The sequence below is a fragment of the Microchirus variegatus genome (genome assembly GCF_963457635.1).
Source record: "Microchirus variegatus genome assembly, chromosome: 19".
NCBI lineage: Eukaryota > Metazoa > Chordata > Actinopteri > Pleuronectiformes > Soleidae > Microchirus > Microchirus variegatus.
This window is the reverse complement of record NC_139820.1, coordinates 12,152,203-12,165,185: the sequence shown is the minus strand read 5'-3', so window position 1 is coordinate 12,165,185 and position 12,983 is coordinate 12,152,203. Positions and strand designations below refer to the sequence as shown.

Genomic DNA, 12,983 nt, shown 5'->3' with positions numbered 1-12,983 from the left:
AGAAATTCATGTTGAGAAGACAATAAGAAATTACAGATGAACTTCATGAATATAGCAATTCCATCGAATTACACTTTTTGAATTACAATCACAGAAAATGTCTCATAAACAGACATATTACATTATTTCTGAGGGGCACATACATTTTGTTTCATCACATCATGTTTATTAACTGCACGCACACACACCATAATCATCACCATCCCGTATTGTTTCTATAGGATTATTTCTGCGTCACATGCACTTGCGTGAAACTGTTTCTGATCTGTTCCTGTAAAACTATCTGAAGTTACACTTTGGAAACTCTAATCAAACAGCATCTCCCGTGTGGCTGCCTGTTGCATGCGCGTAAAGACACACACACACACACACACACACAGACAGACCCACACACACCATTATTCCCGTTTTGCGTAGTTTGAAGTGACACATCATAGCAACGTAGTGAATTGTTTTTTTTCTTTCAAATACGGAAAATTAAGTGAAAAATGACCCGCCATCTCGATATAAAATCACTGCAATGCACTACAGTTATTATTTTCGACTAAATGTAGAGCATAAAACTTTGCATATAAAACAACTCATAGTCGTTTTCAGTTGAGAGGTTATTTAGTTAAATGTAGTTAGTTAGTGTTTAGAACAATCAATCAATCAATCAATCTTTATTTATATAGCCCACAGTTTACAAAACATAGTTTGTCTCACGGGACTTCACAGGGTTGGTAACATCCTCTGTCCTTAGACCTTCGACCAGGGTAAGGAAAAACTACCAGGGAAAAAAAAACCCTTGTAAAAGGGAAAAAGGGTAGAAACCTTAGGGAGAACCACAGGTGAGGGATCCACTCCCTGGACGGACAGACGTGCAGTAGATGATTACCCAAAACATACAATACACAATGACAAGAATAAAAAGTGAAAAAAAGAAAAAAGTCTTTAAACGCCAGGATCATCTGGATCACTGGGTTTATCACAGCCTGTAGTGAAGACTGTTGTGGTCAGAGACTTGAGGATGACGGAGTCTTCTTTCCTGTCCTGACCTCATGTCGTTCACTGGTGTCAGCAGAACTGTAAGAGATTAAAATCAGTTAGAGATGTGCTATATGTAGATTTATGTGCTACATCTCATGGGGGTACATCTGGTAAGTGGTGAGGGATAAAAAATCGAGGACGGGGTAGAGAAAGTGCGGCTCGTGCAAAGTCTGTGTGCTCATTCTAAGTGCATGATGGGAAATTCCCCCAGCAGTCTAAGCCTATGGCAGCATAAGATAGACTATTCTAATCAGGACTACCTGATCTAGCTTCGACTATAGGCTATGTTAAAAAGGTAGGTTTTCAGTCTCACCTTAAAGGCAGAGACCGAGTCAGACTGTCTGACTGAAAGCGGAAGTTGGTTCCACAGGAGAGGAGCCTGGTAGCTAAATGTTCTACCACCGATTCTACTTCTAGTTATTTTAGGAATAACCAGTAGACCTGAGTTCAAGGAGCGCAGCGGTCTATTCGGCTGATATAAAGTGATTAAGTCACAAATGTAAGAAGGTGCCTGATTGTTCAGGGCCTTGTATGTAAGTAAAAGTATTTTAAAATCGATTCTACTTTTCACTGGGAGCCAGTGAAGAGAAGCCAGGACAGGAGTTATATGGTCACGTCGTCTGGTTCGAGTCAGTATCCGTGCTGCTGCGTTCTGGACCAGTTGAAGGCTTCTCAGGGACTTACTAGGACATCCAGACAGTAAGGAGTTACAGTAATCCAGCCTAGAGGTTATAAAGGCGTGGATAAGTTTCTCAGAGTCTTGTCTTGATATAATATTTCTAATTGTCTTGATGTTGCGAAGGTGGAAGAAGGCTGTTCTACATATATGCTTAATATGTTCATCCAGCGATAAATCCTGGTCAAACAGGACTCCTAGGTTCCTTACTGTAGCAACAACAGAAACTCAGCTCAAATGTTAAGCTAGTCTGGCCCAAACCAAAATGGCGACGGCGGTAAAACGAATAACCATTACAGTAACTTCTTGCTAACCGTGAACAGCAATGTATACCGTGTCAACCAGACAAGAAATCATACCATCAAAATGCATGTGAAGCCATACAATATCACAAATCTAAAACAGAGGGGGAATACTTACTCTGGAAAGACCCGGCAAAACGAAGACTCCTCAATCCGTTACGACCTGAACTTCTGCCTTCACTTGTCTCGACATGTCTCATGAAACTGCGCATGTGCAAATTCAAATCAAGCGCAGTGATATTTCAGAGTAGCAGTTACTTAGTATTTTCAGGTAATGAGCAATGACAATATAATAAATTAAATAGTATTAGTAAATCTCTAATAAAACTGACTCAACACACTCAGTTAATACATTACATCAGGGATTATAAAAGTTTTGATACCTGAGGGCCAATTTAGGAACCCAACATTGGACTGATGGAAAAAAAGAAATAAATCCCATTTGTAATCATTTTTATGACCAGATTGCAGTTCTACAGTTTAGCGTTAAGTAGTATAAGCGTTAATATAATGTAATTTAAGCATTGATATAATAACGCTTTATAATTTACTGGGTAATTACCCAGTATTTTGACCATTGTTCTTACCTTCTAATTACAGGTTAATATCAAGTAACACATTTCTGTTACCATATATTTACTGGGTAAATAGCTAGTAATTGGGGGCTGTAGCTACCTGCTTATTACCAGATTATAACCCGATAATACACTAAAATTCACCATATAGAAACCAGGTAAATACCCAGTATTTTTGTTAAGACTTATTGATCTGTATTCAGTAATGTCCAATAAACATTTAACAAGCTTAGTATCTCCTGGATTAAAACATTGGCCATTGGCCCCCGGGCCGCACTTTGAGAACCAATGCATTACATGAATACACTGTGTTTTATATAGTTTTCACTGAATCTTAATATTATAATGTAAAAATTACTACTTTTGAATGAGTATCTATTACAATGCCCGAAAGTCATTTCTTTCAGTGTAAAACACAGTTTAAAACAACAGTTGTTGTTGCTCTAAAGGTTCATATTTAAAAGCAGCTCAATGTAGAGCTGTCAGAAATTAAAATCAGCCTCTTGTCATAACATATGGTTAAAAAAAGAGTATTTTATTATGTTGTTTTTATATAGTCTTAAGTACTGCTGAAGGTTTATCACACTATAGGTCTTAAAATGTGAAAATGGTTAACAGTTGAGAGATTTCATTCAAAATTAAGAAAAGTAATCAAAATGTAATGAAATGTAATTAGTTACATTACTTTGAGAAAGTAATTGAAATAGTTACACTACTATTACATTTTCAACAGGGTAACTTGTAATTGTAACCAACTATATTTCCAAAGTAATCTTCCCAACACTGGCTACACGAACATCAAAGTAAAAATACCTTATTAGAAGTTATTACTGTTTGTTTGCTCGGAGGCCAAGTCTCTGCTCGTGCTAGCAGAGAAGCATACAAACATGATACTTGATAAGCATACGAACATTTAACTGTCTCTTTGTGTTTTTTTTTTTATCAGGTTGTGATGCTGAGTTCGGTGACTGAGCTCCATGCTTATATCAACCCAGGACAATTGACCACAGAGCTGGGAGGAACAAGGGAGTTTTGCCATGACAGCTGGATCTCACACCGCACTGTATAGACACAAATCACACACAGACATCAACCTCTCTTTATCTATGTTTGTGTGTTTCTCTGGACAGTGAATTTCCTCTCTTCCACTGTATTTTCCTTCACAGGCAATTGAGGCATTTGCCCTCATGGTGAAGACCACGGCTCACACTCTGCAGATGTTTGGCACCGAGCTCGCTGAAACAGAATTACCCAATGATGCTGAGGCCACTACCAACCTGCTGCACATACATACACTGAAGAAGGACAAAATGAAGGTCAGAGGGGCTTTTCTGTTGCTTCTTATCTTCAAATGTCATGAGCTGTAGTGTTTAAAGTAAAAAATGTTTGACTATTGACTTTGTCACCTCATCAAAAAATGTGTTGATAAAGACCAGATTTAAAAAGTTGATGTGTTAAACATTAGGTTTCAAAACATGTAAAATTCAGCAACATCCTCTGCTCTGATATGCAGAGGGTGTGTCCACTGGAGTGGCTGCTGCACACTCTCATTCTGGTCTACTTGCATTTATGTACAGAATTTACAGAATTTGTAAAAAATATATATGTAAAATCACTGATCATGTATCATGTAAATCATGTAAAATCACTGAATTACACTTCTTGTTCAACAAACATAAAGAAGCAATGTAAACATGCACAGACACACATAGCAAGTATGTGTGTCTTTTCATGCTGGAGTTCTGTTCTCTCCTCCTAATACAATTTCCCACACACATTCTGGTTTACTCCCTTTACTGGGGGCCAGGATCACTGTCACTGTTCATTAGTGTGTGTATAGAATATAAACGGAAATGCTCTGGTATCCTACGGTGGCCCTGAGGTGCAAAACACAAATCACGAATCAAAAACACAAATCACAAACGCAAATCAAAAAAGCATCTCACAACGAAAAACGCAAATCAAAAAACGCAAATCACAAAAGCAGACAACACAACGGAAATGCATGTAAAAACGGAAACGCAGATCAAAAATCACAAAAATAAAAGTTTATTTTCTGCTTTTGTGTTTGCGTTTTTTGATTTGTGTTTGCGTTGTGAGTTAATGTTTTCGTGTTTTCTGCTTTTGTGTTTGCGTTATGAGTTAATGTTTTCTGCTTTTGTGTTTGTGTTTTTTTTATTTGCGTTTGTGTTTTTGATTTGCGTTTGTGTTTTTTGATTTGCGTTTGTGATTTGTGTTGTGTTTTGTGATTTGCGTTTGTGTTTTGCACCTCAGGGCCACCGTAGGTATCAAATCACTTGTTAAACAAACCTGTGACATTTTCACCATTTTACTACTTGCACTTTACCATCATACTGTACACTAACAGAGAGCTTGTTGAGTTACAGTTTTGCTCTCTGTCTCCAGTTTTTTATGGAAACAGAGCAACACTGCTTGCTCGCCCTCTTTCTCTATCAGTGGTACTACAGCCTCACAGCAGGAGCCTGCTCTTCTTTCTATTCTTCTTTTCTACTTCATTTCCTCATCTTTAGAAACTACAATAAAGTGTCTGAGCTTTTATGTGTGATTCTCCTTCAAGGTAAGACACATTTCGAGGACAGAGACATCCCAGCTTGCTAGCAAAGCAAAGGCAGCATTATAAGAGCTGTCTTTATGACTATGATTTGTTTGAATTCCAGGGGGACCTACAGGTGGCATTGTCCCAAGGCAGACGCCTGTTGGACTGTATCAATGAACCACTCCAAACAGACACTGGATACAGTATGACCCATGATGAGCTGGAGAATGTGGCTACAGTACAGAGGTAGATGACGAGAATAAGGGATATGTCAACAATTATATCTCGACTGAATGAATACAGCACTGGATGTCAAGTGATTGATGTCACTCCTGAACCAGTTTCAAACTTTAAGAGTTCAATGTGCACTTTAAATCCACAGAGATCAAGCAATATATCACAGAAACGGACAGGCTGATTATAACTGAGCCGTACAATACTTTTCACAAGTACAGAAACAGCCGCAGCAAACATTATTTCAGTCATGCAGCATTACATCTTCAACTTCATCCTCAACTTCAATATAGAAGTGCAAAATGCAACAATCATTGTAAGTAATGCTTACCTAAGTTTACACACTGAACTGCCAAATCGAAGCTGTGAATCTGGATGCAAACATCACCATTGTAATCAACAACAGTAGGTTACCTGAAACAAGAGGAATTCATTGTCTGTGGGTTCTCATCATTCCAATTGTGGGTGTGTTTAATAGCAGTGATCCAACTCTGCCCTCCTCAGGATGTTTTGATGATTCAGTCAAATCCTCTTGGATTAGCCTGCCAATAACTGCTTCAGCATCCTGGCTTACAGCATCTATCCACCCTCTTCACTTTTTATAAAAACAACTGGTGACGATACAAGTTGCCTGATATTGCCTGGTATATAATCTGCCCATTATACAGTATATGCCTGTGGATGTGAATAGCGTTGCCTGCCAAAATGGCATGACCTTGGTTGTGTGATGTCATCTACCAGAGCTCTATACATCCTCATCTACTCATGTCATAACACTCCATCTTTCCTCCTCTTTTCCTATCAGACTACTTGGTCAGCTGGACGAAACAGAGACAGCATTTGATGATTTCTGGGAGCGTCATAGAAGTAAGCTGGAACAATGTTTGCAGCTGCGCCATTTTGAACAGCACTTCCGTGAAGTGAGTACATGGGCAGTTTTGAGCAGCCACTCAGCCGCACCCACAGCTGAGCTACATGGTTAACAGTAAGTGTGTTTCCAGGTGCACACCGAGCTTGATGCGACATCAGGGAGGTTGTCGGGTTTCTCAGAGGTCAGCGTAAACCCTGCCCATGCTGAACATGTCCTGCGAGAGCTCAGCAGCCATGAGGACAAGGCTTTTGTAAGACACACACAATGCTGATTCATCCTGCAGCTCAAATGGTTCAGGAAACAGACACTTTCATCTTGCACTGTTGAAGTTGAAAAGCTATTGATTTCTAATTGATGTCTTGACCTGGAGCCTCATGTTTAAAAGAGTGCACAGCTTTCATACTGAAAGATGGCATACTCACAAAATTTGAAAAGTTTGTATGCAAAGAAATTCTCAGATTTATAAAACCATGCGTATGCCGAGTCCTGCACACCTTTTCATCAAACGTGAAACTGAGCTGAGGTGAACACACACACATCACACCCTTGTGCCACCCACAAATTAATATACAAATGAAATTTTCTACTGAACATTCAAGTCCCATTTTCTTACAACAAAGTAGTCCATAACTTTATTTTGGTGCATTTAAAACATTGTAGACTACATTCATGTTCACGTCAGCAGCTGTGTGTCTATTTACACACATTTGTAATGTGTGTGTTTGCACACGGGATCAGTTTTGTATTCATTGCCAATGCACATGGTGTATCAGTATTGTTTGTCACAGAATAATTCATGTTTGTAACTGTAGACTCATTAATAATATTATTTTGAAACACTGTGTTAAGCTTCAGAGCTTAATATCGCAGCGTCTCCACCTGAGAGAGTCTGCTCTGCGGTCCGCAAGGTTCCACACCAAGTACATTTTTATACATGCCGTTGTGTGTGTGAAAGCATGTGTACGCTGTCTTTTTGTGTGTACGCACAGTTTATATATGAGGCCCCTGGTCTTCTATCACTCATTGTGGAAAGAGGTTTGAGAGCAAATGTGGAGGGTTGATAGAATTGTGTCATGCAGGTCCAGTAATACACAATGAACCACACTTCATACAGTGGAGGTGGAGTAAAATGAGGACGAAATAAAAAAAAAACAGTTTCACATATAATTTACGAAAATTACGTCTTTGATGTGTTTCATTTAGGACATCCTGGACCATACCCGGTCCCTGGCCTGTGAAGGAGATAGGCTGGTAGAGAACTCTCACTATGCTGAGGACTCCATCAGGCCAAAGTGCAGTCAGCTAAGAGGAGTGTGTGAAGAGATCAGCTCCACACTGAGGAGAAAGAAAAAACTGCTACTCAAAGCAATTGAACTTCACCACACTTTGGAGAAGGTAAGAGTGATAACAGAATATAATGCAGGGAGTTTTACTTTGCCACAATTCATACATGTCATGAGAAATATTCATATGGTTGTGTCAGTATTCAAATGTTTTATTTGTTTTTTTTTAAACATCTGTTTATTGAGTTTAATATAATAAACAGAACAATAGTTCTTGATACAGTAATAAGTACATATAGAAACATACCACGGAACCGGTACACCCCCCCCACCCCCACCCCTCTGACACCTAGCCCCCACAGATGGACACATGTTACAAGGCAAAGAAAAGCAAACAAAAGAGATACTAATAAATTAAATAAATAACACCAAGTGTGATACGAATACAATAAATAAACAGATAGATGAATTCAAAGAATGAAAGTAATAATAATAAATAAAAAAAAAAAAATTATAATAATAATTAAAAACAATAGAAAGTGTTTGCAGGCCAAAATGACGCCTAAATTGAGTCCATATTTTAATACTAGAGGCCACTATCACATTGTAAGTATAACCAGAAATAGAAGAAGACAAGGGTGAGTACAGTAAGGCTTTCAATGATACCGGATGAACAGAATTTGCTCCCAAGATCAACCATGATGGAAGGACCTCAATGTCTCCATAATTCACCGAATAGTTCAAATTTCTAATGTTTGCTGCCCAATAATAGTAAAGGAAGTTTGGCAACACCATACCGCCCAGCGATTTGGGTGTCTGCAAAACTTGTCGATGCAACCTAGGAGTTTTCTTAAATAAAATCAAGAATAAGACTGTCTACTTTACGGAAAAATGAAAGAGGAAGGAAGATCAGAATACATTGGAATAAATATAAAAATTGTGGGAAAATATTTGTCTTAATTGTGTTGATTCTAGCAGATATAGAAAGATTAAGTAGTGACCATCGCTCAAAATCTTGTTTAATTTTGGTGAGCAGAGAGAGAAAATTATTCCTATAGAGATCAACCATGGTTTTGGCAACGTATACTCCAACTCCAAGATAAACAAAGCCAGAATTCACAACCTTAAATGATACATTTTGAAGTTGAAGTGAATCTTCATCTGCCTCTCCATTAACAATAAGCATTTCACTTTTGCCAAGATTAAGTTTGTATCCAGAGAATCTACTGAATGTGTCTAACACTGAGATGGCTGCAGGCACAGAACATGGCAGATTAGACAAAAGCAACAGGAGATCATCCGCATACAGCGCCACCTTCAACTCTACACCACGTCTAGTTATCCGACATATATCAGGATGAGACTGCAGAGCGATTGATAGAGGCTCCATCACAATGGCGAATAAGAGCGGACTCAAAGGGCAACCCTGCCTTGTAGAACTATGTAAACAGAAATACTCAGAATTTGTGCCATTTGTCCTGACCATGGCCTGAGGAGAAGCATATAGCAACCTAACCCGTGAAACAATTTTTTCCCCAAACCAAATTTTCCCAAAATAAAAAAAAAGATAATCCCACTCTACCCTGTCAAACGCCTTCCCGGCATCAAGAGCTATCAAAGCCTCTGGGAGAGCAATTGGAGGAGGATTATAAACCACATTAAACACTTTCCTCAGATTAAAAAAAGAATGTCTATTACGAATAAATCCAGTTTGGTCCAAAGATATAATTAAACAACTTCTAAGCGTCTGGCTAGCAACTTGGACAATAATTTGAAGTCAACATTCAACACACTAATGGGTCTGTATGAACCACATGAAAGTGGGTCTTTACCTTTCTTTAAAAGCAAAGAAACACAAGCCTGGTTTAAGGTGTTGGGAAGTATACGAGAATTATAAGATTCCGTGAACATCTCTAATAGGTAAGGGGCCAGCTATTTCCAAAATATTTTATAAAATTCGGCTGGGAAGCCATCTGGGCCCGGACTCTTACCACTTTGTAAAGATTTAACTGCCGCCTCAAGCTCAGCCACTGTGATAGGACGTTCCAGCTCCTCAGCTGCAACCTGATCTAAAGTGGGAGTTTATACTTAATAAAGAAGGAGATCATATCTGCAGAAGTATGAGGACAATCAGATGAATATAACGATTTATAAAATTCAATTTTTTTTTAATTAATTTCCAGTGGGTCGGATGTTACACCTGAGCCAGTCTCAATTTGAGGAATTAATTGAGATGCAGATACTTGACGTAATCGATGGGCAACAAGTTTACTAGTCTCCCTGTTCATAAAATTTAACTTAAAAGTTAAGAGGTATGTTGTGACATGATAAGATCATATTCAGCTTGTAAAGTAATTCGCTCCTTATAAGTATGTGGCAATTTTGAGACTGCATATAAAGAATCCAAGTGTGCGATATGAAGAGAGAGATTGGCCAATTTTTCTGTTCTAGATTTCCTCTGATGAGCCCTATAGGAAATAATCTCCCCCCTAATAAAAGCTTTCATTGTTTCCCCAACCCAGAGGCTGTTACTTCTGGAGTTTTGTTAACCAGAAAAAAAAAGTCTAATTGCTTAGAAACAAATTTAACAAAGTCTGTATCTAACAGCAAATGTGTATCCAGTCGCCATGGTGGTCTAGTATTAACAAACCTCTGAAAATAAACATTCATCGAAACAGTGGCATGGTCCGACACAACAATCGAATTGTATTTACAGCCAGAAATGAAGGACAACAACTTTTTGTCGACTAAAAAGAAATCAATTTGTGTATAGGTATGGTGAATATGCGAAAAAAAGAGTATTCCGTCTTGTCCGGGTTACAAAAACGCCAAGGGTCAACAACATTGAACTCATTCATGAAGGCTTGAATCACTTTGGTTGACTTGGGTTGAGCAGCCAAGGTTGGGGAAGAGCGATCTAAGGAAGGATTCATCCAACAGTTAAAGGGCCAATTCCAATTCCTATCTTATCCCTCAATCTTAACCCTCAAGCTCAACCCTTAATCTTAACTGGCCCTCAAAACCAAGTGTTGAGGGTTATTTTTTCACTTAGAAATGGGACACCCCTTAAATGCAGATACGTCTTCAGACTGTAGGGGGCAGAATAACGCGAAAGCATTGTCCAGTCTGTCAACTCCAAAAAAGAAGAAGAAGAACACATTTACGTCACGATTATTTATTACGATCCGTTTTTCAGTGAAGTTATTAGGTTGTCAGTTAGTTAAGATGATACTCATACAAATACCACAACCACGGACATATTCAGCTGACAGTTACCACACACCACGGCTTATTGAAAAGTAAACCATAGCAAACGATCGCCAATGACGTCAGTAATCCATAATGTGGGCCTAAACTAAGATAATACAATGTTTTTCATAATTTTTATATCTTTATTAACAAAGAAAATACTTAATTTGTATCGCACTCGCTTCGCCGCTTTCGACGCCATCTTTCTTATGTGAAAACAAGCAATGCATTCTGGGTAGCCCTTGCTCCCAAGGGTGGTCTCGGAAAATCTCAATATCGAGGGCGATACAGCCCTTAAACTCACCCCTCAACTTAATTTTTCTGAGAATTGGGACAGCACTTGCACTAGCGGGAGCGCGCATTTTTGAGATTGAGGTTAAGATTGAGGGTTAAGTAAGGAATTGGAATTAACCCAAAGTCCCCTCCTAAGATTAGACCATACATGGACATATCCGGTAGCATTGAGAAAACCTGTCTAAAAAACGACTCATCGTCCCAGTTGGGGGCATAAACATTAGCAAGAGTCACCTTTACATCAAAAATGTGTCCCATGACAGCTATAAACCTACCAGCAGAATCAGAGATACTGGAGAATGAGGAATTATATATTTTCCCGACCCAGCTCTTCTTCAGTCTAACACTATCTGTCTCTTTTAAATGAGTTTCCTGCAAGTAAATTATATGAGCATTGAGGTTGTGTAAGTAATGCAACACCTTGCTGCGTTTGATTGGATTTTTTAAACCATTACAGTTCAAACTCACACGTCTAACATCCCCACCCACACTGGACAGTGATCTCTTAACCTGGGTCATTAAAAGACAGAAAATTCAGTAAATAAGAAACAAAAACAGCAAGAGAGAAAAAATTATAAATAAATAAATAAAATAAAAAATTACCCTCCCCCCTACATACAACAGAACACCCCTTCCTCCTCACCTAGCAGAAGCATCCAAACAAACAAACATGCGTGCTACCTCACCCCACCTAGAACAAAAACCTGTCGTTACCAGCAGCTTAACCAAACTACTACACAAGCTCAGGGAAAGTGTATATGGGCTGTCCCAAAATAAAAAAAAGATATATTTTTTAAATAAAAATAAGGTAATAAACAAAAAAAGATGCCATCATTTTAAGAGAGAGAAAAAAACCGGGATCAAAGGCACTCCATTCTCCGGAGCCAGAAAGGTCCACATAAGCAGAGAATGACTGAGAAAGAAAATAAATTAATAAATTAATAAATTAATAAATTAATAAATTAATAAATTAATAAATTAATAAATTAATTAAATAAAAAAAAGTTGCTCTAACTGGAGCAATGAAACATAAAGTCAGTACGCAAACAATACTATATTCAGTTTGTAAACAAGACTATGGCGGCATAACCTGGATATTACCTGCTGAATACGCAGCCTGCTGCCGCAGAAATACAAACCGATCCAGCCAGCGCATATGTATTCCAGAATTAGTCCCTCTCTGGTGCCGGATTTTTGAGTCTCTTGTTGATGAACTCCAGGGCCTGGTCTGGGTCTTCAATTCTGTAGGTCTGGCCGCTGGACGTGGTGATGTGTAGGGTAGCTGGATACCGGAGGCCGAATTTAACGTTAGCACAGGCATGAAGCTCCCTATTCACCTGAACGAAAGCTGCCCTCCGCTTGGCCACAGTCGGTGTAAAGTCCATGAAAATATACACCTTCTTCCCGTTGTGCAGCAGAGGAGAGCGCTGACCAGCGCGGTGCAGAATAGCATTCCTTATTTGAAATTGTGTCACCCTGATGACCATCGGGCGTGGTGGTTCTCCCTCTGGCTTTGCACGTAATGTGCGGTGGACCCTGTCGAGCCCGGGCTTGTCGTCAAGTCCCAACAAGTCCATTAAAAGTTTAGCCGTAAACTCTGTAGGTTGGGGACCCTTGGATCCCTCAGGCAGACCCAACAGTCGAATATTATGCCACCTAGAGCGTGCCTCAAATCTTCGCATTTCTTGCCCAGAGATTCCACCGTAGCCGATAGCTTGGCTACAGTCACCTGTATGCTAGTTGGTTTGAGTGTTCATTAGCCGAGCGCTCCAAGTCACTGATAGTTCCACTTTGCAGGGAGACTTTTTCTTGCAGCGGTTTGAGAGAAGTCATCACCTCCTTCTTAACCAACTCTGAAATGATTGACAAATTTCGGAGGAGCAAACGAGAAACACGCCCTACATCCCCGCGTC

The 12,983-nt window shown here is 39.2% G+C and overlaps 1 protein-coding gene across 1 annotated transcript in view; it reads left to right on the top strand.

The window, feature by feature from the left end:
• The window catches only part of LOC310940987 (guanine nucleotide exchange factor DBS-like), a gene marked incomplete at both ends in the record, with an annotated part of 57,882 nt that overhangs the window by 27,229 nt on the left and 17,670 nt on the right, over positions 1 to 12,983 (top strand). The window contains 6 exon segments of the mRNA XM_083906058.1: positions 3,529 to 3,645; positions 3,749 to 3,898; positions 5,261 to 5,385; positions 6,179 to 6,293; positions 6,375 to 6,494; positions 7,448 to 7,639. Of these exon segments, the coding sequence (XP_083762184.1) occupies positions 3,529 to 3,645; positions 3,749 to 3,898; positions 5,261 to 5,385; positions 6,179 to 6,293; positions 6,375 to 6,494; positions 7,448 to 7,639 (819 nt within the window).